Here is a 25,094-nt window from a genome sequence, read left to right as displayed (position 1 = left end):
GGAATTGCATGTGGGCACTGACTCTACCCCATCCCATCAAAAACAGGGGGCCTACAGGGTGGTACACGAGTACGAGCAGGTATTCAGCAAACACCCCTTAGATTTTGGGCAGGTGAAAGGGATCCAACATCACATCCCCACGGGAGATCACCGACCCATAAAAGAGAGATATCGCCCTGTACCCCCAGCTCATTACCAGTGTGCCAAGGACATGTTGCGGGAAATGAAGGAGGCTGGGGTGGTGAGAGACAGCTGTAGCCCCTGGGCAGCTCCGTTAGTCCTTGTTAAAAAGAAAGATGGTACAATGAGGATGTGTGTTGATTACAGGCAGTTGAATCGCATTACACATAAGGACGCATACCCACTGCCCAGGATAGAGGAGTCTCTGGCTGCCTTAAAATCTGCTAACTACTTCTCTACCTTAGATCTCACCAGTGGGTACTGGCAGGTTCCTGTAGCGGAGGCGGACAAAGAGAAGACGGCCTTCACGACACCAATGGGTCTCTGCGAGTTCAACTACATGCCCTTCGGATTGTGCAATGCTCCCGGGACGTTCCAGAGGATGATGGAGTGCTGCCTAGGACACATGAACTTTGAAACTGTGCTGCTGTATTTGGATGATGTCATTGTCTTCTCTAAGACCTATGAAGACCATCTGAAGCACCTGGCCGAGGTGTTTGAAGCCCTGTCCAACTTCGGCTTAAAGGTGAAACCGTCCAAGTGTCATCTGCTGAAACCCAAAGTGCAGTTCCTGGGCCATGTGGTGAGCGCTGAAGGAGTGGCCCCAGACCCCGACAAGGTCACAGTGATCAAGGACTGGCCAAAGCCCAGTGACCTCCACGAAGTCCGGCAGTTCCTCGGGCTGGTAGGCTATTACCGGAGGTTCATTAAGGACTTCACCAAGAAGGCCGCACCCTTGCAAAACCTGTTGGTGGGCCAACCAAAGAAGACCAAGGGGAGGAACACCCCCTTTGATTGGAACGAGGAGCTGGAGGAATCCTTCACCTGTTTGAAGTCGGCACTGACGGGAGAAGAGGTACTGGCTTACCCCGAATACGACCAACCGTTTGTGCTGTACACAGATGCCAGCAATGTGGGATTAGGAGCCGTGCTGTCTCAGGTCCAGAAAGGCAAAGAAAGGGTGATCGCTTACGCCAGCAGGAAACTCCGTCCCACAGAAAGGAACCCTGACAACTACAGTTCCTTTAAGCTGGAATTCCTTGCCATTGTCTGGGCAGTGACAGAGAGGTTCAAACACTACCTGGCCTCCGCGAAATTCACCGTCTTCACAGACAACAATCCGCTAACGCATCTGGATACTGCCAAATTCGGGGCCTTGGAACAGCGATGGATGGCCCGGCTGTCCAACTACGATTTCACCATCAAGTACCGGGCAGGATACGAGAATGCCAATGCCGATGCCTTGTCCCGAATGCCCAATTTGCCAGAAGCGGGAGAAGACCCGGAGGCACTTGAAGAGGTGGAGCTGCCTGCATTCCATCGCCCCAAAGCCACTCAGAACTCTCATCATGTGAAGAACAGGCACAAGAACCAACCGGATGCCACGCTGAATCCCCTGCCCCATCACGGGTGGGCGGAAACCCAGGATGGTGACCCCGCGGTCCGTCGGGTGAAAGAGCTCTTGACGCAGGCAGGGTTGCACCCTGGCCCAGATGACCCACAAGAAACCCAACAGCTGTGGAAGGGGAGAAGCAAACTGTTTATCCATGATGGCAAGCTGTGCAGGAGGAGCATCGACCCACGTACTCATGAATTGGTGTGGCAGATAGTGGTGCCAAGGCGAGATGCGCCCATGGTTCTGGGAGCCTACCATGATGGAGCCGGACACTTCGGATGGAGGAAGCTAGAAAGGCTGCTCCGAGGGAGGTTCTATTGGATTGGCATGAAGAGAACCATTGAGAAGTGGTGTCGGGAGTGTGGTCCATGTAGTCTGCGCAGGAAGGACCGTGACAGTCAACGGGCTCCCCTGCGGCCTATCATCACCAAACGGCCGCTCGAACTGGTCGCGCTGGATCATGTGAAGCTGACACCTAGCCGGTCGGGCTATATCTACGCCCTTACCATCGTGGACCACTACTAAAGGTTTTTGGTGGTTGTACCTGTCAAGGATCTAACGGCCAGGACTGCCGCCAGGGCATTCCAGCAGCACTTTTGTAGGCCCCATGGCTACCCAGAGAAGGTACTGACTGATCAGGGACCTGCATTCGAAGCGGAAGTGTTCCAAGAATTCTGCCAACTGTACGGGTGTAAGAAGATCAGAACCACACCGTACCATCCTCAAACCAACGGGATGTGTGAGAAGATGAACCAAGTGGTAATCGATTTATTGAAGACCTTGCCTGTGGAGGAACGGAACCTGTGGCCGATAAAGTTGCCTGACTTGGTGGATATGTACAATCACATCCCAGTAAATTCCACCAACTGTACTCCAGCGTACCTGATGCGAGGAAGATCTAGTCGGTTACCCGTTGATCTGGACATGGGGGTCCTAGTACCCGAAGATACCTCGCCGGATGCCGATTGGGATGCAGAAAGGCAGCGAAGGTACCGCGAGGTACAGGAGTGTGTAGAAAGAAGTCTCGCCCAGGCTAGGCAGAAACAAGAAAGGGACTACAACCAACACGCTCCTGCGATTCCCCTGTCACCTGGTGAACAAGTGCTTAAACGAAAGAGGAGATTACACAAGCTCGATGACCAATGGGAAGCGGAACCGTATACCATCCTGCCATCCGACTTCGATAACACGAAGGTCTGTCTCATCAGCAAGGACAGAGGGGAGACCTCGACAGCGGTATCCAGGGATCACATTAAGGTCTGCCCCGATAAGTTGAGAGAGAGGGACACAGCCCCAGAAATCTCCCCGCCGGTGGAAAAGGAGAAGATGATCCATACCGTCCTTGGTGACTTTCCCCAGTCCTGGACTCAGATAAATCAAGCCATCGTGGTACCTGTTCTAATGTTTCAACAGCCGGACCCACCAGAAACAATGGTGGTACCAGATCATCCGGTCCCGCAACCTCAACAAGCCTTACCTGAAGATGCCATGCCAACCGTTAAACCGGCAAATCCTCCCTCTGCTATCAGTGAACCTGCTGTACCCACTGTTGATAGCAGCAGCTCTGAGAGCCCCAACCTGCCAGTGCTACCCAGACTCACTAGAAGTGTAGCTAGAAGACAGTGCACTACACCAGCGGTAGCAAGCATAGTGGGCCCTGTTAGGCCAATAGCAACCCCTGCGCTGCGAAGGTCCACACGCAGCACTCAAAATCAAACTCCCCTCCGCTACAAAACTTGGAGGTATTAATAAGGGCTGCTATTTAGTTGAGAATGTTTGTGTGTATATCTTTTGTTACAGGTTTTAAAATGGACAATAGAGTAATGGACGGTGAATTGCTCAAAAACTTTCAAAAAGGGGGACCCCTTTGTTTTCCCGGGGTCCCCGTTGTTTCAACCACTGAACTGAGAGTCATAAACTGTGCATGACCTAACTTTCGCAACGTTCAAGAGTTCTCACCTCCCGTAAAGGGAAGCACTGTTATGTTTAAATGTTTATGCTATTTCAAAATTTTGTGTGTTTCCTGTTAACATGTATTGTTGTTCTTGTTTTCCCAGTCCGGGAGTACTGGATTTAACCGGGGGGGGAGTGCAGCGCCCCAGAGTCCTGGTCGTTGCAGTACTGTGGCTCTGCCACTATGGGGAGCTATGGTACGTCTGATTGCACTAAAGGAGTTTCTCTGACCAGGTAACACCTCACTACACTTCACACTCCGGCCACCAGGGGGGGTGGTCCTATCTAGTAGGCCACTCCTCACACTCTGGTAAAACTGGGGGTTGGACAGGAAGACAGGGAGAAGTAGCTGGGAAGAGCTAGTGAGAGGACCTGTCAGGGATGGGATCCTGGCAGACTCCTAGGAACAGAACTAACCAGTGCACAACGGGAATACAGTAAAGAGGAATTAGGACCAGAAGGAGTCGTGCTGTTAGACCGAGGCAACATCCTTCTGAAGCGCAAACAGTCGGTGGCCGGAACGCCGAGCAAGTAAGAGACTTTAAGTACTACTGCAAACCACGGCCGGACAGCTAATTATAGGTTGGCTGTCTCACTTAACACCTAAGCAGACAACGGAGGCAGCTGTGGGAGAGGGGCGACTCTAGGGTCACGGAAGAACTCCAGGCCTACCCCGTCATACGTCCTACCATATCATCAGGGGGACGGAGAGAACGAACATCAGAGACAGACAGAAACAGTTGTGAGGACTATCCCGGGAGCTCAGCAGGGAAGAACTACAACACCCAGCGCTAGAAGGTAGACACTGATTCCCACCTGTAAAGAGAACTCCTGATGTGCCTTTGGACCGGCCGGTCTCAGACAGCCCTGTTGACAGCGCTCTGGACTGAGGACTCTAAAACCTTCAGTAAAGAGGTAAAAAAACTGCAACCTGGTGTCCTCATTATTTACGGCGACCAGTACTTCACAACTACACCATCACTCACTTTACTATCACCGGACGTCCCCCACTGACCAGCAGGGTCACGGACTGGGTCTAGCCACCGTGACAACCCCAGAACAGAGACTCAGAGGCCCGGTGCCGGGTACCCCTCGGCCCCGCGGCAGTGGGGGCGCTCCATTTATTGCATACTCGTGGTCGTGTGATATCTTGTTTCAGCGGTGAGCACTGAGAATCCTGACAGGATGTGGTGCATATATTCATAAAAAGTGAACGCAGACTTTTATCCCAAGACTGGAAACCACTTTAACAATAGTAAGGAGATGCTAGGTGTTTGTGTTACGAGTGATCATGAGACTGAACAAGACACAGGAACCACAGTACTGAACACATGCAGGTAAATAAACATTTATAAATACAGCAGGAAAAGGGGCAGCAGCGCTTACCTGCCCAGGTCTCCTAACAAATGCACTATCAGGATGCAGCAAACCCATGTAGCAAACATGGCGACAACACAGGTGCAAAATACTGATAAGACAGCCACTCACAGCCTACCAACTCATGGAGGGGATGACTGCTTAGTATGTGATTGCACAATAGAGGCTTGTATAGGGCGCTGTTCACATGCAGGTAATGCACAGTATCTGGTTTTCAGCTTATTATTGACACCCATACTATGCGATCAGGCGGGCTGCCCAGCACTATCTAAATGTATCCTATGTGGACACCTCAGTATATAAGACATAACATGCTAGGCCTGGCTGCACCCTGAAAAATAAAGTGCAATAAATACATATAAATAAGTGAGGTATTGGTCGATATTTTGGCAAAGATATGAAAGCTCACAACCCAACGTCAAGGGTCCTCACACTTTCGATTTCTAACATTAAACTTAATAGCAAAGCCACAAAAAGAGGACTATAAGTCCTCCAAAAATTCAAGAATTAATACAGCAGAAAAGGGGCAGCAGTGTCCACCTGCCCAGGTCTCCGAACAAATGCACTATCAAGATACACCTGTGTTGCCACCATCTTTGCAACATGAGTTTGCTGCATTTATTCGGAGACCTGGGCAGGTAGGCACTGCTGCTCCTTTTCTGCTGTATTAATTCTTGAATTTTTGGAGGATTTTTAGTTTTCTTTTTTGTGGCTTTGCAAACAAACATTTACACCTAGGTATATTATAGGTGACAACATCTCTATTTGGAGTCATTCTCATGCCTTTTATCTCCATCTGATCCAATTATCTGATCCAATTGCCATGATTACTTTGGACATGCAAAGCTCCTCTTTTCAAACTTCCATCTTCTCCAGTTTTATGTAGTACCACTTCCTGCATCCCTGTATGGTGGGGGATGGGAGGCCACTGACATATTCACCACTCCCAGCCATGCAGTGAGCTCCTGGTCCTCTGCTTGCTGTGCATGCTTCCTGGCTACATTTTTAAGGTGCCCGCACGTTCACTTCCTGATTCTTAAAGAAACAATGCCCACAATCCTAATGTGTCCTCAACCAATTGCTTAGTACTTAAGGCACCCCCACCTATTGGGAGGTGCCTGAGCAACATTGGCTTTCAGTGTGTTTGCAACTGCTGAGTTGCCAAGTCCTTTCCTGTTTCTGTCACCCTGGGGGCTGAATACCCGGGCCTTAACCCTGAATCTGTAGCCGTGTCTGTCATTGTCTAAATTAGGACCTATCCCTGAAACTGTTTGTATCTGAGTCTCGATCTTTTCCTAAATTTCCTGTGTCTGAACCTGTACCTATCTCTAAAACCTCCAGTATCAGAACCAGTACCTATCTCTAAAACCTGTAGTCAGTACCAGTACCTGTCTCTAAACTGTTGCTTCTGTGCAACATTAGTGACTTGTGTGTACACTTGCTACTTCATTGTAAGTACCTTGTGTGAATCTGGCTCTGTCCGTTCTGTGAGTATCTGTCCTTGTATTGGTCTGGTGTGAACTTGGTCCAGTCTGTCCTGTCTGTACGTGTCCTTGTATGTATCTGGTATTAACCTGCTCCCGTGTGTCCTGTGGGAACCGCAGGTTCCCTGCTTACCTGCATTTGTAGTTCTGTACCTGTCCTCCCCTGCGTTTCCCTGCCTGTCCGCTCCTGCAGTTCCCTTCTTGTCTGTCCAACTGGGTCCTACCCGTTCCTGAAAACCAGCCAAACCTGCGAGTGTCTGCATACCTTCTTGAGGGTCAGCTGCCGTGGGCCTGAGGTCAGTCCTTGTGTAGCATGTGGTTACGCTTCCCTGGGCTCTCCTCAGATCTTGGCATTATCTGTTTCAGTGCATCCGGGGTCAGTCTTGCGGTGGCACTTCCAGGCTCTCCTTGGTCCATACAGTGGGTCCTCTAACCATGCTCACGCTTATCATTCCGAACACGAGCTTAACACATTCCAACATGAGACCCTTAAAAATAGCAGTATCCAACACTGATATCTGTCCTACAAAAGTGCCCCTGAACAATAAATGCCCTTCACTGTGCTCCCTGCACAAAATATGACCCCTATACTGTCCTTCTTAGGGTATGTTTTTAAGTTCAGGAAACGCTGCGTATTTGACGCTGCGTAGAGCCGCAGTGTCAAACACGCAGCGTCCAGATGTTACAGCATAGTGGAGGGGATTTCATGAAATCCCGTCTCCGCTATGCATTAAAAGACGCATGCAGCAGACCCGCGGAAACCGACATGCGGCGTGTCTTTTAAGAACGCAGCATGTCCTTACAATGCTGAAACAACGCAAGAACAACGCAGGTGACCTGCCAGTGACCTCAGGAGCAGATTTGGTAAGGATTTTACCTGCATAAAATCCTGACTAAATCCTGATGCAATCCTGAAAGTGGACACATACCCTTAAAGAACTTAGCCACCACACTGCCATCTCCTATCAAATATTGCTACACCATCTGACCTTATGAACTATATCTGGACTCGATAGCCTCCCATATGCTGCATGATTTCTCCCTATTTGCAGTATGATGTGACCATGGCCCCCTATATGTAGTATAATAACACTCACAGCTTCCTATATGCACTATGATGGCCCCCACAGACGCATATGGAGCGACCGCTAGGGCCGTGGGGTACTCGGGCCGACGGATCTTAAGGGGGTGGTCACGGCAGCAGTGACCCGGTCCGTGGCCCTGGACGTCCAATGAAAATGCTGAAATTAAAGGGGAAATAAAGTTTATAGGGGATTTGTTCGTGACGCCACCCGTGGTGTTCGGCAATGAGTGGCCGATGCTGCTTAAGGGGACTGCTGAGGCTGATGCAGCAGAGTTGTTACTGCTCTCCACGGGTAGAGCTGGGCCCCAGGGCAATCATGGTGTTCAAGTCAATGATGGTGAATGTTGTGATGCAGGGCAGGTGACGCAGTAATAATTCAGAGGACATAGCAGGGTGCAGTTTCCACAGTTTACTCACAGTTCTTATATGCAGTTCCCAGCAGGCGACATCCTCCTGGTCTCCTTAATCCTATGTGGCTGCCTTTCTGCGAATGTGTGTGGCTGTGGCACGTACAGTTACCACAGTCTCCGGCTTGCTAGCTGAGCCTTGTAGTTCTCCACCAGTCACCACAGCCTCCATATACAGTATGATGGCCCCACAGCCCTTTATATACAGTTTGAGGTCCCCATGGCTCCCTATATGCAGTATGTCTCCACAGCCCCATGTATGCAGTGTGGCGGCCCCACAGCTTCCTATATGCAGTGTGATGGCCCCCAAAGCCCCTATTCACAGTATGACGACCCCATAGCTCCCTATATGCAGTAATGATGGCCGCCACTGCCTACTATATGGTGTATGCTGGTCTACACAGCCTCCTATATGCAGTTTTTTGTCCTTACAGGTCCCTATATCCAGTATGATGGCCCCCACAGTCCCTTAAATGCAGTATGATGGCTCCCACAGGTCCCTATATGCATTATGACGATGGCTCCCTTCTTTGCCACAGCTATTAACAGTATCCTAAGAACGATGATACTGTTAAAAGTTTTGCCGACAATGTGGCCAATATCGCACCGGTCTTTCTCCTGAGGTGACAAGCCTTGTCTAACCCTTTTCACATGTACAGCACATTGTAAATAATAGTGCTTTAAAAATAAATAATAATAATTAACAAATTGATGGCAGCAACACTTATCAAAAAAGTTTTGCCCGGGCAGTGTCCAACATTGTGTAACATCCCCTCTTTATTTCACAACAGTCTGTAAATGTCTGGGAAGTGATGAGACTAATTGCCGGAGTTTGGGAGAGGAATGTTGTTCCTTTATTTTCTGATGTAGGACTCTCATTGCTTCTCAATCTAGGGTCTTTGCCTGATTTTTCACTTTTATCATGTGCCTAATATTTTCTATTGGTGAAAGGTCTGGACTGCAGGCTGTCAATTCATCATCCAAACTCTTCTTCTGTGAAGCCGTACTGTTGTGATGTATGTGGCTTAGCATTGTTTGCTGAAATATGCAAAACCTTACCTGAAATAGACATTGCCTGAATGGAGCATATGTTGTTCTAACACCTCCATATAAAGACACCACCGGAGACTAGACGGAGGTGACATGACTTGGGGATGGGTGGACCGAGAACTCCTGCAGCTTTTGTTTGTATTGCGGTGTAGATTTTAAACAAGAGTGTTGTTGCTTTAAGAGGAAGGAGTTTAGATGTTTGTGCCTGGTGTATTACTGTGAGGAGGGTGGGGCTTATATAGGGGAGGCAACTCTGGCTCTCCCTCTTTCTCTCACAGGATGGACAGGAGGAATCATTACCCGCCCTCCCGCCCTGTTTATAATCTCTTTCCTAAAACTTTTTAATTATTGCTTGTATAATGATAGATGCTTTATTGTATTTTTGAATTTGTCATTGTATATCTTGTACCAGGTTCAATTATATATTGGCTCTAAAGAGTTATTATTTGTTGTAACCTTCTAAGCCAAAGGGAAGGGCAATCCTTTGAGCCATGGTTCCCTGGAGGTTTCCTCCACAGAGGTTTTTTCCTCTCTTGAGCGCTGTAGGATGACTCTTTGTGAGTCGGAGGTTTGTCAAGTTTAGTCCCATTAATGCTTTTGCAGGGACTTCTAGTTTTTAAGTTTACAAAAATGATTTAATTATTTAACAAAAAAAAAGTGTCAAATGAGACTTGGAATTTATAACCGGTCACAGCTTTGCGGTTTAGGAGTCAGGTGGAAGTTGCAGACAAGTTAAGGTGGACTCATTTTAACTAATAGAGGATGTAAAACCTCATGGTGGTGAGCAGGCTCGGCTTTCATGGCCAACCTCAGGGACGTTGTAATGGTAACATCAATCAGGGGCGGGCACAGTGGTTAAGCACAGGAGTGAGGATAATAGGGTCATTGGTGCCCTGAAAGTTTACTGGCTCTTAATGGCAAGCCAGTGCGTGCCGCCCCTTTATGGCTGTCTGTCCTGGTGCTGTATGTCAGACAGCTGGGGATATCGCAGTACTTGTGAATCCCAATGTACTAGCACTCCACCTGACTCCTACTGTGATTATTTAATCCTGTGATTTGAATAAAAGCTGTGGCCATTTTGACAACCAAAATAATGTGTTTTGTGTATTTATTTTAGTACCTAGGTTTACAGTAGTTATGGTGGTTTTAAGATGGAGTGGGGTCCATCCCATATCCAAAAGTCATGCTTAGCTCAGAATTGATAGTGTCTCACAAGATGTATAACCTGCCAGTGCCATAGGGACTAATGCAATTTATATTGAGAAACTTTTTCTGAAATTGTTCTACATTTTTTAGAGACAGTTGTTCACAGATTGATGACCTCTGACTATCTTTACTTCTGAGAGACTCTGCCTCTCTAACATGCTCTTTTCAATACATGGTCATGTGATAATTAACCATCCAGCTGTTCTTCATTGGTACCACTACATTTCGCATTTTACACAGTATCCCAATTTTTTTGAATTGTCGTTGTACACTAAAAATATGTTCCAAAGGTTATGTCCCCAGTAATCTGTTGTGTCTATGAAATGGGAGTTTCAGATGGAAGCTCCCCTGTCCACAGATAGTACAATGTTAGAAAACTGCAGTAAAGAAAGGGGGTTGAATTGGCACCAGGGGTCCTGGCCCCTTTTTTTTCCCTGCAAGGGATGAAATGGGGAAACATAATTCAATAGTAAGGCCTATGTACATTTTTAGTATCAACATGCCAGATATACTCTATGGACAAAAGTATATGCCCCCATAAACATTAATATAAAGTTGGTCCCCCTTTGCTTCCACTATTCTGGGAAGACTTTCTACAAGATTTTTGTGGTGTCTGAGTGAATTTTTGCTCATTCAGCCAGAAGACCATTTGTGAGATTAGATCCTGATGTTGGAGGAGAGGCCGGGCACACAACTTCTGGTCTAGCTCATCCTAAAGGTGTCGGATGGGTTTGAGGTTTGGTCCTGTTCTTCAACACCAAACTCCTCCAGTCATGTCTTTATAGTCCTTGTGCAGTGGGCACAGTCATGGGGAACAGAAAGGCTTTACCCAAACATTTAACACATCTCAATAATATCACTCAAAGGGATGGAGGAAAGAAAGGTTATGAATGGACTTGTTACACCTCCTACTACAGGATGACGCTGGTATCACTGAGCTCATTACCACCAGCCATTCTGTCACGTTAGTAAAGGCAGAGGACATATCAAGTGGCCAGAGATTATACGCTAGGGTTGAGGGGCCGGATCTTCTATACTGGGGTGATGTTATACACTTGGGAGGAACCAGATATTATACATTGTGGGCGAAGAGCCATATGTTATACATAAGGGGTGACGGGACAGATGTTATATTCCTGGGGAAAGAGACCTGATATACACCAAGGAGCAAGAGGTTGGATGTGATATATCGGGGGCAAAGGACCAGATCCTATACACTGGGGCGGCGGGGCTGGATGTTATACACTGGAGGCAAGGGGCTGGATATTATACACTGGGGGCGAGGGGCTGGATGTTATACACTGGGGCAAGGGGCTGGATGTTATACACTGGGGGTGAGGGGCTGGATGTTATACACTGGGGGCAAGGGGCTGGATGTTATACACTGGGGGTGAGGGGCTGGATGTTATACACTGGAGGCAAGGGACTGGATGTTATACACTGGGGGCAAGGGGCTGGATGTTATACACTGGGGGTGAGGGGCTGGATGTTATACACTGGAGGCAAGGGACTGGATGTTATACACTGGGGGCAAGGGGCTGGATGTTATACACTGGGGGTAAGGGGCTGAATGTTATACACTGGGGGTGAGGGGCTCGATGTTATACACTGGGGGTGAGGGGCTGGATATTATATACTGGGGGAGAGGAGGTAGGTGTAATATAACTGGGAGTGATGGGGCAGATGTTAAACACTGGGGGCAAGGGGCTGGATGTTATACACTGTGGCAGAGGGGCTGGATGTTTTACAGTGGGTGTTAGGGGCTGGATATTATACAATGGGGGCTGGATGTTATACACTGTGGCAGAGGGGCTGGATGCAGGGGCGTAGCTAGAGCTTTTGCCGCCCGGGGCTGTTCCCGAGTTTGGCGCCCCCCCCCCCCCCGAATGTATGCGATTTTCACACTTAGTCATGTACCGACGAGCTCCTCTCCCTTAAGCTCCCAATGTTAAGTGAAAAACTGAGAGAAGCAGAAGAGAAGCTCGTTGTTACAGGACCACGAGTATGAAAATCGCATATGAGTGACGTGTCCATGTGTCGACGACTGGAACCTGCAGAGCTGAATCCTGACATCGCAGCTTCTGAATTCTCACAACTAATGCACTGCACACTTTTAGGATTCTCCCTGGCCGGTGGACGGTCATGTCAGCACAAGCATGTGATTTGTATACTTCTGACCACATTCCGACTAGACGTGCCCAGCCTCGCTCAGTTCATTATCATAGAGTGAGGCCACACATGTCTAGTCAGCATGTGACCGCATGTATGTAAATCGCCAGCACGAGAGAATCCTGACAGTGTGCAGGGCACACTGTGAGAAGTCAGAAGTCTGCAGTCACAAAGAATGACTGCAGACTCATTACAAACCTGGACATCCCCTTTAATGCTCCTAACATAAATAAAAACATGAGAGTTAGTTAGTATCACAAATAACATTTACATCCAGGTACCTTATAGATGACGTCGCCTCTGGAGTTGTTCTCCTTCATTTCTTCATATTGTCCAGACCCCATGATGAGTTTTCTGATCCACAGCCGTCTCTGCAGACTTCCATCTTCTCCGTTCTTTTGCAGAAAATCTCCACATGACGCCCTTAAAGATACAAGTGTCATTATAATGCTCCTGAATAAAAAATTGCCCCTCACTATATTGTCTGCATAAAATATGACCCCCACACTGTCCGTCTTATGGTACTTGCTCTTCACACTGACCTCCCCTTTCTATACCGGACCCCTCTTCACACTGACCTCTCACACTGTGTCCCCCCTATAGGGCCCAGTATTTATACTGTACTCTCTCATCACACTCCCCCTCCTTTGTATACTATCCCCTCCTGGCTGTGCCCTTACACTGTCCCCCATGCTACGCATGCACACATCCCAACACCCTCACTCCCCGTACTCTGTCCACATACGTTTTTCACATCGCTACTCATACTGTATCCGCATACATCCCCCCGTTTGACCCCAAGCTGTCTGCACCCATCCCCCATACTGTTTCCTCATATATGCCCCCCATCTCCCCCTTTGCTCTTCATTTTGTGTCCTCAGATCTCCCCCACACATTAAATCCCCCATCTCCACTCACATTAAATCTCCCCCCACAATAAATCCCCTCATCTCCACTCATATTAAATATCCCCAATCCAATAATATATCCCACTATCCCCACTCACATTAAATCCCCCCCACTCACAGTAAATCCCCCCCACAATATATGCCCCCCATCCCCACTCACATTAAATCCCCCCCACAATATATGCCCCCCATCCCCACTCACAGTAAATCCCCCCCACAATATATGCCCCCCATCCCCGCACATTAAATCCCCCCCACAATATATCCCCCCCATCCCCGCACATTAAATCCCCCCCACAATATATGCCCCCCATCCCCACTCACAGTAAATCCCCCCCACAATATATGCCCCCCATCCCCTCACATTAAATCCCCCCCACAATATATGCCCCCCATCCCCTCACATTAAATCCCCCCCCCCTGCACTTTCGGTGTCTTCAGCTCCACTGGAGCACTTACCACCGCTCTGTGTCTCCTGCTCTGCCGCGCAGGTGAGTGACGTCAGCAGCGTGATCACATGACCTGATCACGCTGCTGGTGTCGCTCTGACCCGGCAGTCAGAGCTTCAATTGTACTCGCATCACAGATACGAGTACAATTGAACACTGGGAGCCGGCGCGCCGCAGCTTCTCTGTGCCGGCTGTCAGCTTGACAGTCGGCACAGAGAACAGCTGACTCCCAGTGCGGGGGGTGACAGAATGCAGCCGCCGGGGGAGACACTGCGGACCGCCGCTTTAGGCGGCCCGACTGCGCCCCCCTGCCGGCTGCTCCCCCCTAGATACGCCACTGACTCACCGCCGCATTGTGCCGCCCCCCGCATTGTGCCGCCCGGGGCGGACCGCCCCCCCCGCACCCCCCTTCCTACGCCACTGGCTGGATGTTATACAGTAGGTGTTAGGGGCTGGATGTTATATACTGGGGGCTAGGGGCTGGATACTATACACTGGGGGCTGGATGTTATACACTGGAGCAGAGGGGCTGGATGTTATACACCGGGGGGCGAGGGGCTGGATGTTATACACTGGGTCAGAAGGGCTGGATGTTATATACCAGGGGGGGAGGGGCTGGGTGTTCTACTGTGGGTGCTAGGGGCTGGATGTTATACAAATGGGGGGTGAGGGACCTTATGTTATACAGTGGGAAAGAGGAGCTGGATGTTATACACTGGGGGTGAGGGACTGGATGTTACACAACTGGAGGTGAGGGGCTGGATATTATACAATGGGGGTGAGGGGCTGGATGTTATATACTGGGGAGAGCAGCTAGGTTTTATATAACTGGGAGTGATGGGGCAGATGTTATACACTGGGGCAGAAGGGCTGGATGTTATATACCAGGGGGAGAGGGGCTGGGTGTTCTACTGTGGGTGCTAGGGGCTGGATGTTATACAAATGGGGGTGAGGGACCTTATGTTATACAGTGGGAAAGAGGAGCTGGATGTTATACACTGGGGGTGAGGGACTGGATGTTACACAACTGGAGGTGAGGGGCTGGATGTTATACACTGGGGGTGAGGGGCTGGATGTTATATACTGGGGAGAGCAGCTAGGTGTTATATAACTGGGAGTGATGGGGCAGATGTTATACACTGGAGGCAATGGGACCAGATGGTTTACACTGGGAGCAATAGGTATTAAATAAAAACCCACATAATGTATATCTTCAGCACATCCCAAAATGCATAGTCCCTTCCTCCTCACACACTAAACAGGCCCCCTAAACAAATACAGAACCCAAATCAGATCCTTAAAATATTCCAGACCTCATAGCAGACCTCTAAATCAGATACCTCTTAGAACCCAAAACATATCTCCGAATATGTTGTACCATTATATACAGAGATGACTAATAATGTCCGTGCTTCTATCTGTCTTTTTGCGGATTTTAGAAAATTTCCTGAAAGTCAAGCTAGTGAGCGGGAACAGTCGTTGTGCTGGGAGACTGGAGGTAGAACATGATGGGGAATGGGCCACTGTGTGTGACTATAACTGGAGCAAACTCAACTCCAAGGTGGTGTGTAAAGAACTGAATTGCGGGTCTCCTATATCCGCCATGCCTTGTGGTGCGCTGAAAAAAGGAAGCGGCGCCATCTGGATGAATGAAGTGAAATGCATCGGGGATGAGAAGTCTCTCAATGAATGTCCGGTGTCTCCCCTGACCAAGCACAAGTGTTTCCACATGCAAGATGTCTGGGTGACATGCCGAGGTATGAAATCATTCCCCATTACATTGTGTTACTAGTTCAGAGTCCAGTTCAATTAATCCTAAGAAATACAAACGTGTCAAATATAGATACGTAGATAGATAGATAGATAGATAATAGATAAATGTTGGCTAGATAGATAGATAATAGATACCGTATAAGCCGACCCGAGTATAAGCCGACCCCCCTAATTTTGCCACAAAAAACTGGGAAAACTTAATGACTCGAGTATAAGCCTAGGGTGGGAAATGCAGCAGCTATCGGTAAATGTCAAAAGTAAAAATAGATACCAATAAAAGTCAAACTAATTGAGACATCAGTAGGTTAAGTGTTTTTGAATATCTATATTGAATCAGGAGCCCCATATAATGCTGCATAAAGGGTAATAAGGGCCCCATAAGATGCTCCATAAAGATATTTGCCCGATATAGTGCTGCATAAACGTTATGGCCCCATAAGATGCTGCATACAGACACTTGCCCCATATAGTGCTGCACAAACGTTGATTATGGCTCCATACAGACACTTGCCCCATATAGTGCTGCAACAGACACTTGCCCCATATAGTACTGCACAAACGTTGATTATGGCCCCATAAGATGCTCCATACAGACACTTGCCCCAGATAATGCTGCACAATCGTTATGGCCCCATAAGATGTTCTATACAGACACTTGCTCCATATAATGCTGCACAATCGTTATGGCCCCACAAGATGTTCTATACAGACACTTGCCCCATTTGCTGTTGCTGCGATAAAAAAAATATCACATACTCACCTCGCGTCGCTTAGGCCCCCGGTACTTTCAATATTCACCTGATCCTTGCTCCGGCGCCGCACCATCTTCAGCGTCTTCTGCACTGACCTTCAGGCAGAGGGCGCGCACTAACCACGTCATCGCGCCCTCTGACCTGACTGTCACTGCAGACGCTGAAGACGGAGCCCGGCGGTGGAACGGGGAGCAGGTGAATATCGTGCAGCGCAGCGCTCCCCTCCCTGTTATACTCACATGCTCCTGGCGCTGTGCAGTCCCTGCTTCCCCGATGCTGCAGCTTCTTCCTGTACTGAGTGGTCACTGTTACCGCTCATTACAGTAATGAATATGCGGTTCCACCCCTATGAGAGGCGGAGCCACATATACATTACTGTAATGAGTGGTACCATGTGACCGCTCAGTACAGGAAGAAGCTGGGGTGCCGGGGAACCAGGGACCTGCAGGGACCGCACCAGGAGCAGGTGAGTATAATTAGCCCCCGCTCTCCCTCCCCTGCCGACCCCTGGGTATGACTCTAGTATAAGCCGAGAGGGGGACTTTCAGCCCAAAAAAATGGGCTGAAAATCTCGGCTTATACTCGAGTATACACGGTAGATAGATAATAGGTAGATGATTGATAATAGATAGATAATAGATAGATGATAGATAGATAATAGATAGATAGATAGATAGATAGATAGATAATAGATGGATGATAGATAATAGATAGATAGGAAAAAAAGAGAATTAGAGCAGCAGTAAATAAAGAGTCCGGGTGCAGAGCCCCTCAGGCAAATACCAAACCTGAATTCTAAAAAAAAAAATTGGAGGCAGCACACCGTTTGTAGTGAAAAGGAGCCAGTGGCGTATTCAGGGGGGGGGGCAGCCGGGGCATGTGCCCCGGGCGCAGCCGACAGGGGGGTGCCAGCGGGCCGCCTGATGATGTGGCGGTCCAAGGAGGCTCCTCGTCGGCGGCATTCTGCCGCCCCCACACTGAGATACTCACCTACTCCTGGCGGCGCGGTCCCTGCAGGTCTCCGGTTCCCCGGCGCCCCAGCATTATAATGTAAATACATGCTCTTACAATGATGATTAATGCAAATGATTATAATTATGTATACTCTTTATATACTTGGCACTTTCACATGTTCACTGCTTGAGAAAGGTTCCTGTTGGGACCGAAACGTCGCTTTCTGGGCTGATTAAAAGCTCTTTTTCACTACAAAACGGTGTGCTGCCTCCAATTTTTTTTTTTTCTTTTTTAGATAGAGAGCTAGATAGATGTTAGATAGATAGATAGATAGATAACACTATGTAACACAATTTTTGTTACATTCAGCACAAACTTTGATTTTATGACCTCGGGCCAGGAAAATTTTGTATTTATTGTGTCAAAAAAAAGAAAATTACACTATAACAAATTTTAATTTATTTTTTGTTCCTGGGTCCAAAGTGTGTTTTCCTAACCCGTAATGCCTAAAACAAATAGAATATAGTTGTTGTTCCACAAAAACTTTGTTTCTGTGATCAGTACAATGACATTTTGAAATTTGTCTGTTTCGGGAAAATTCTCCATTCGTTTTCAATACTGAGTAGTCTTCATTGTCCTGATCACAGAAGCAAAGTTTTTGTGGAACAACAACTATTTTCTATTTGTTTTAGGCATAACGGGTTAGGAAAACACACTTTGGACACAGGAACAAAAAATAAATACAAATTTGTTACATAGTGTAATAGATAGATAATAGATTTAATACCCACTAAATGTTCTTCATTTTCAATTATTTGTTATAATTTAATTTCTAAACTTCCTTCTACATCCATATTTATTACTAAATGTCATTTTAACAGAACCTTTCAAGGTCAGACTTGTGGATGGGCCCAGCAAATGCAGCGGGAGGTTGGAGGTCTATCATGATGGTCTGTGGGGTAGCGTATGTGATGACCTCTGGGATGACCGGGACGCCAATGTTACATGCAGTCAGATAGATTGTGGATCCTGCCAGCCGTACAAACCAGGGAGGAAGAGGTTTGGTAAATCAAGTGTAAAAATCTTGTTAGATGATGTCCAGTGCAACGGAAATGAACCATCATTGGAAAAATGCAAGCATCGCATGTGGTCCTACCACGATTGTACCCATGATGAGGATGTGAGTGTGTACTGCAAAGGTGCGTTTACTGTGCAATCCTTGAGTGACTCTTCTTTCATTGAAGCATTTTTATCAATAAGATGCCTTGTCTATTTCTGTGAAGGCACTAAACTGTACCTAAACCCGCTAACCACATATGCAGATTTAATAAGTTATGTCCATACACTAGATGCCTTCAGCTACAGCTCAGTCCCTGCACAGGAATAGGGGCAGCAAGGCAAACCCAGGAAAAAGCCTATGTTGGTAAATCACATGACTGGCACCAGCTTGTGACTATTATAATACAATTTCCTATATTCAAGGATATAACTACTATAATACCGCCCTCTATGTAGAAGAATATAACTACTATAATACTGCTCCTATGTACAAGAATATAACTACTATAATACTGCCCCTATGTACAAGAATATAACTACTATAATACTGCCCCTATGTACAAGAATATAACTACTATAATACTTCTCCTATGTACAAGAATATAACTACTATAATACTGCCCCTATGTACAAGAATATAACTACTATAATACTGCTCATATGTACAAGAATATAACTACTATAATACTGCTTATATGTACAGGAATATAACTACTATAAAACTACCCCTAAGTACAAGAATATAACTACTATAATACTGCTCATATGTACAAGAATATAACTACTATAATACTTTTCCTATGTACAGGAATATAACTACTATAATACTACCCCTAAGTACAAGAATATAACAACTATAATACTGCCCCCTATGTACAAGAATATAACTACTATAATACTGCCACTATGTACAAGAATATAACTACTATAATACTGCCTCTATGTACAAGAATATAACTACTATAATACTGCTCCTATGTACAAGAATATAACTACTATAATACTGCTCCTATGTACAAGAATATAACTACTATAATACTGCCCCTATGTACAAGAATATAACTACTATAATACTGCTCCTATGTACAAGAATATAACTACTATAATACTGCTCCTATGTACAAGAATATAACTACTATAATACTGCCCCTATATACAAGAATGTAGCTGCTATAATACTGCTCCTATGTACAAGAATATAACTACTATAATACTGCTCCTATGTACAAGAATATAACTACTATAATACTGCCTCTATGTACAAGAATATAACTACTATAATACTGCCCCTATGTACAAGAATATAACTACTATAATACTGCTCCTATGTACAAGAATATAACTACTATAATACTGCCCCCTATGTACAAGAATATAACTACTATAATACTGCCCCTATGTACAAGAATATAACTACTATAATACTGCTCCTATGTACAAGAATATAACTACTATAATACTGCTCCTATGTACAAGTATATAACTACTATAATACTGCTCCTATGTACAAGAATATAACTACTATAATACTGCCTCTATGTACAAGAATATAACTACTATAATACTGCCCCCTAGGTACAAGAACATAACTACTATAATACTGCTCCTATGTACAAGAATATAACTACTATAATACTGCTCCTATGTACAAGAATATAACTACTATAATACTGCTCCTATGTACAAGAATATAACTACTATAATACTGCTCCTATGTACAAGAATATAACTACTATAATACTGCCCCTATGTACAAGAATATAACTACTATAATACTGCCCCCTATGTATAGGAATATAACTACTATAATGCTGCCCTCTATGTACAAGAATATAACTACTATAATACTGCCTCCTATGTACAAGAATATAACTACTATAATACTGCCCCTATGTACAAGAATATAACTACTATAATACTGCCCCATGTACAAGAATGTAGCTGCTATAATACTGATCCTATGTACAAGAATATAACTACTATAATACTGCCCCTATGTACAAGAATATAACTACTATAATACTGCCCCTATGTACAAGAATATAACTACTATAATACTGCTCCTATGTACAAGAATATAACTACTATAATACTGCCCCTATGTACAAGAATATAACTACTATAATACTGCTCCTATGTACAAGAATATAACTACTATAATACTGCTCCTATGTACAAGAATATAACTACTATAATACTGCTCCTATGTACAAGAATATAACAACTATAATACTGCCCCTATGTACAAGAATATAACTACTACAATACTGCCCCATGTACAAGAATGTAGCTGCTATAATACTGATCCGATGTACAAGAATATAACTACTATAATACTGCTCCTATGTACAAGAATATAACTACTATAATACTGCCCCTATGTACAAGAATATAACTACTATAATACTGCTCCTATGTACAAGAATATAACTACTATAATACTGCCCCTATGTACAAGAATATAACTACTATAATACTGCCCCATGTACAAGAATGTAGCTGCTATAATACTGCTCCTATGTACAAGAATATAACTACTATAATACTGCTCCTATGTACAAGAATATAACTACTATAATACTGCTCCTATGTACAAGAATATAACTGCTATAATACTGCCTCTATGTACAAGAATATAACTACTATAATACTGCCCCTATGTACAAGAATATAACTACTATAATACTGCTCCTATGTACAAGAATATAACTACTATAATACTGCCCCCTATGTACAAGAATATAACTACTATAATACTGCCCCTATGTACAAGAATATAACTACTATAATACTGCTCCTATGTACAAGAATATAACTACTATAATACTGCTCCTATGTACAAGAATATAACTACTATAATACTGCTCCTATGTACAAGAATATAACTACTATAATACTGCTCCTATGTACAGAATATAACTACTATAATACTGCTCCTATGTACAAGAATATAACTACTATAATACTGCTCCTATGTACAAGAATATAACTACTATAATACTGCTCTTATGTACAAGAATATAACTACTATAATACTGCTCCTATGTACAAGAATATAACTACTATAATACTGCTCCTATGTACAAGAATATAACTACTATAATACTGCCTCTATGTACAAGAATATAACTACTATAATACTGCCCCTATGTACAAGAATATAACTACTATAATACTGCTCCTATGTACAAGAATATAACTACTATAATACTGCCCCTATGTACAAGAATATAACTACTATAATACTGCCCCATGTACAAGAATGTAGCTGCTATAATACTGATCCTATGTACAAGAATATAACTACTATAATACTGCTCCTATGTACAAGAATATAACTACTATAATACTGCCTCTATGTGCAAGAATATAACTACTATAATACTGCTCCTATGTACAAGAATATAACTACTATAATACTGCTCCCATGTACAAGAATATAACTACTATAATACTGCCCCTATGTACAAGAATATAACTACTATAATACTGCTCCTATGTACAGAATATAACTACTATAATACTGCTCCTATGTACAGAATATAACTACTATAATACTGCTCCTATGTACAAGAATATAACTACTATAATACTGCCCCTATGTACAAGAATATAACTACTATAATACTGCCCCTATGTACAAGAATATAACTACTATAATACTGCTCCTATGTACAAGAATATAACTACTATAATACTGCCCCTATGTACAAGAATATAACTACTATGATACTGCTCCTATGTACAAGAATATAACTACTATAATACTGCTCCTATGTACAAGAATATAACTACTATAATACTGCTCCTATGTACAAGAATATAACAACTATAATACTGCCCCTATGTACAAGAATATAACTACTACAATACTGCCCCATGTACAAGAATGTAGCTGCTATAATACTGATCCGATGTACAAGAATATAACTACTATAATACTGCTCCTATGTACAAGAATATAACTACTATAATACTGCCCCTATGTACAAGAATATAACTACTATAATACTGCCCCATGTACAAGAATGTGGCTGCTATAATACTGCTCCTATGTACAAGAATATAACTACTATAATACTGCTCCTATGTACAAGAATATAACTACTATAATACTGCTCCTATGTACAAGAATATAACTGCTATAATACTGCCTCTATGTACAAGAATATAACTACTATAATACTGCCCCTATGTACAAGAATATAACTACTATAATACTGCTCCTATGTACAAGAATATAACTACTATAATACTGCCCCCTATGTACAAGAATATAACTACTATAATACTGCCCCTATGTACAAGAATATAACTACTATAATACTGCTCCTATGTACAAGAATATAACTACTATAATACTGCTCCTATGTACAAGAATATAACTACTATAATACTGCTCCTATGTACAAGAATATAACTACTATAATACTGCTCTTATGTACAAGAATATAACTACTATAATACTGCTCCTATGTACAAGAATATAACTACTATAATACTGCTCCTATGTACAAGAATATAACTACTATAATACTGCCTCTATGTACAAGAATATAACTACTATAATACTGCCCCTATGTACAAGAATATAACTACTATAATACTGCTCCTATGTACAAGAATATAACTACTATAATACTGCCCCTATGTACAAGAATATAACTACTATAATACTGCCCCATGTACAAGAATGTAGCTGCTATAATACTGCTCCTATGTACAAGAATATAACTACTATAATACTGCTCCTATGTACAAGAATATAACTACTATAATACTGCTCCTATGTACAGAATATAACTACTATAATACTGCTCCTATGTACAAGAATATAACTACTATAATACTGCTCCTATGTACAAGAATATAACTACTATAATACTGCTCCTATGTACAGAATATAACTACTATAATACTGCTCCTATGTACAAGAATATAACTACTATAATACTGCTCCTATGTACAAGAATATAACTACTATAATACTGCTCCTATGTACAAGAATATAACTACTATAATACTGCTCCTATGTACAAAAATATAACTACTATAATACTGCTCCTATGTATAAGAATGTAACTATTATAATAGTATATTATATAGAGTAATTACAAACAGAGGTGATCTATTTCAAGTGTTTATTTCTGTTAATGTTGATGATTATGACTTACAGCCAATGAAAACCCAAAAGTAATTATCTCATTAAATTAGAATAATTTGCAAAAAAACACTTGTAAAGGCTTCCCAAATGTTTAAAAAGGTCCCTTAGTTTGTTTCAGTAGCTCCACAATCATGGGGAAGACTGCTGACTTGACAGATATCCAGAAGGCAGTCACTGACACACTGCACAAGGAGGCTAAGTCACAAAAGGTCATTGCTAAAGAAGCCGGCTGTTCACAGAGTGCTGTATCCAAGCATATTAATGGACAGTTGAGTGGAAGGAAAAAGTGTGGTAGAAAAAGGTGCACAAGCAACCGGGATAACCGCAGCCTTGAAAGGACTGTTAAGAAAAGGCCATTCAAAAATTTGGGGGAGATTCACAAGGCGTGTACTGCTGCTGGAGTCATTGAACTCCTATAGTTCTGCTAGGTGGTTGGTGGTAACTGTATGTTGCCAGGTCCCCTTCCCTAATCTGATAGTATCCTGTATCCCATATCCTGAGTACCTGTGAGTCTGCCTTAGTTGCCCTTGTATACAATCAAATAAATAAGTTAATACAAAAATACCCAGACTCATTTTGTTCAGTATGCCAAGCAAGTATCGCGTAGCTACCTACATACCACTCCATACTCAATGTACTCAAAAAGGAGAAACATAGGAGTTTATGGTAAAAAGCCTTATAACAATCTTTATTGAAACAATTAAACATATATTGACAAACAGGGTTAAAAGATGTGATAAAAAAGGACACGAACACAGGCAACACTAAGTACCATGTAAAATACCAGTCCAAAAGGACTCAATCAATTTGTGTAACAGAAACCCCATCCAATTCAATGTCCATCCACATGCTCCCAATTGTTGCTGGAGGGAGGACATTAATTATTGTGACCTAGTAGCTAATGCAAAATTAGATTTAGAAATCCATCTTCCATGCTGCCACATTAATGCACATGGTCATGATATCAACATGTATTAAATTGAATGTACTCTTACCCCCAATACATGTTGATATCATGACCATGTGCATTAATGTGGCAGCATGGAAGATGGATTTCCAAATCTAATTTTGCATTAGCCACAATTGGGAGCATGTGGATGGACATTGAATTGGATGGGGTTTCTGTTACACAAATTGATTGAGTCCTTTTCAACTGGTATTTGACATGGTACTGAGTGTCGTCTGTGTTGGTGTCCTTTTTTATCAAATATTTTAACCCTGTTTGTCAATATATGTTTGATTGTTTCAATAAAGATTGTTATAAGGCTTTTTACCATAAACTCCTATATTTCTCCTTTTAGAGTTAATCGAATAAATAAGGCAGCACACTGTAGCGCCAAAACTTACAAACATGAAATATGAAATTGAATTGCATTACTGCACTAGAAATATGAAAAATTGAGAAAGTTTAGCGCATAAATTGGCCAGTTCGTGTGTACCTGGTAGCCACGATAAGGCATTTCTCGTTTACCAGGACCTAGCAATGAATTTCCTCACTTAAAATAAAGTCTTCATCTGCATGGGAACCTGTGAATCCTCTCGAAGACTAAAATCTATATCTCTGATATCTCTATGGAGAGGTAGGGTCCTGCCTTGAATAAAAATGCCTGTAGCTAAAGGTGGAGTGCTCAGTCAGAAGGCTAATGAATACAAATTTCAAAAAAACTGACTGTCACATCCAAACATAGACTAGGTGTGAACAGGTGCTGAACCTAGAGTCACCAACTCA

At 43.9% G+C, this 25,094-nt stretch overlaps 1 protein-coding gene across 1 annotated transcript in view; it reads left to right on the top strand.

Moving 5' to 3' along the window:
- The window catches only part of LOC143793697 (CD5 antigen-like), a 43,345-nt gene that overhangs the window by 6,131 nt on the left and 12,120 nt on the right, over positions 1-25,094 (top strand). The window contains exons 3-4 of the mRNA XM_077280733.1: positions 15,103-15,420; positions 18,024-18,341. Of these exons, the coding sequence (XP_077136848.1) occupies positions 15,103-15,420; positions 18,024-18,341 (636 nt within the window). The remainder of the gene's footprint in view (positions 1-15,102; positions 15,421-18,023; positions 18,342-25,094) is intronic.

Source organism: Ranitomeya variabilis, chromosome 1 (assembly GCF_051348905.1).
Source record: "Ranitomeya variabilis isolate aRanVar5 chromosome 1, aRanVar5.hap1, whole genome shotgun sequence".
In the NCBI taxonomy this organism is placed as follows: Eukaryota; Metazoa; Chordata; class Amphibia; order Anura; family Dendrobatidae; genus Ranitomeya; species Ranitomeya variabilis.
The sequence above is the reverse complement of the archived record's forward strand: the minus strand, read 5'-3'. Positions and strand labels throughout refer to the sequence as shown.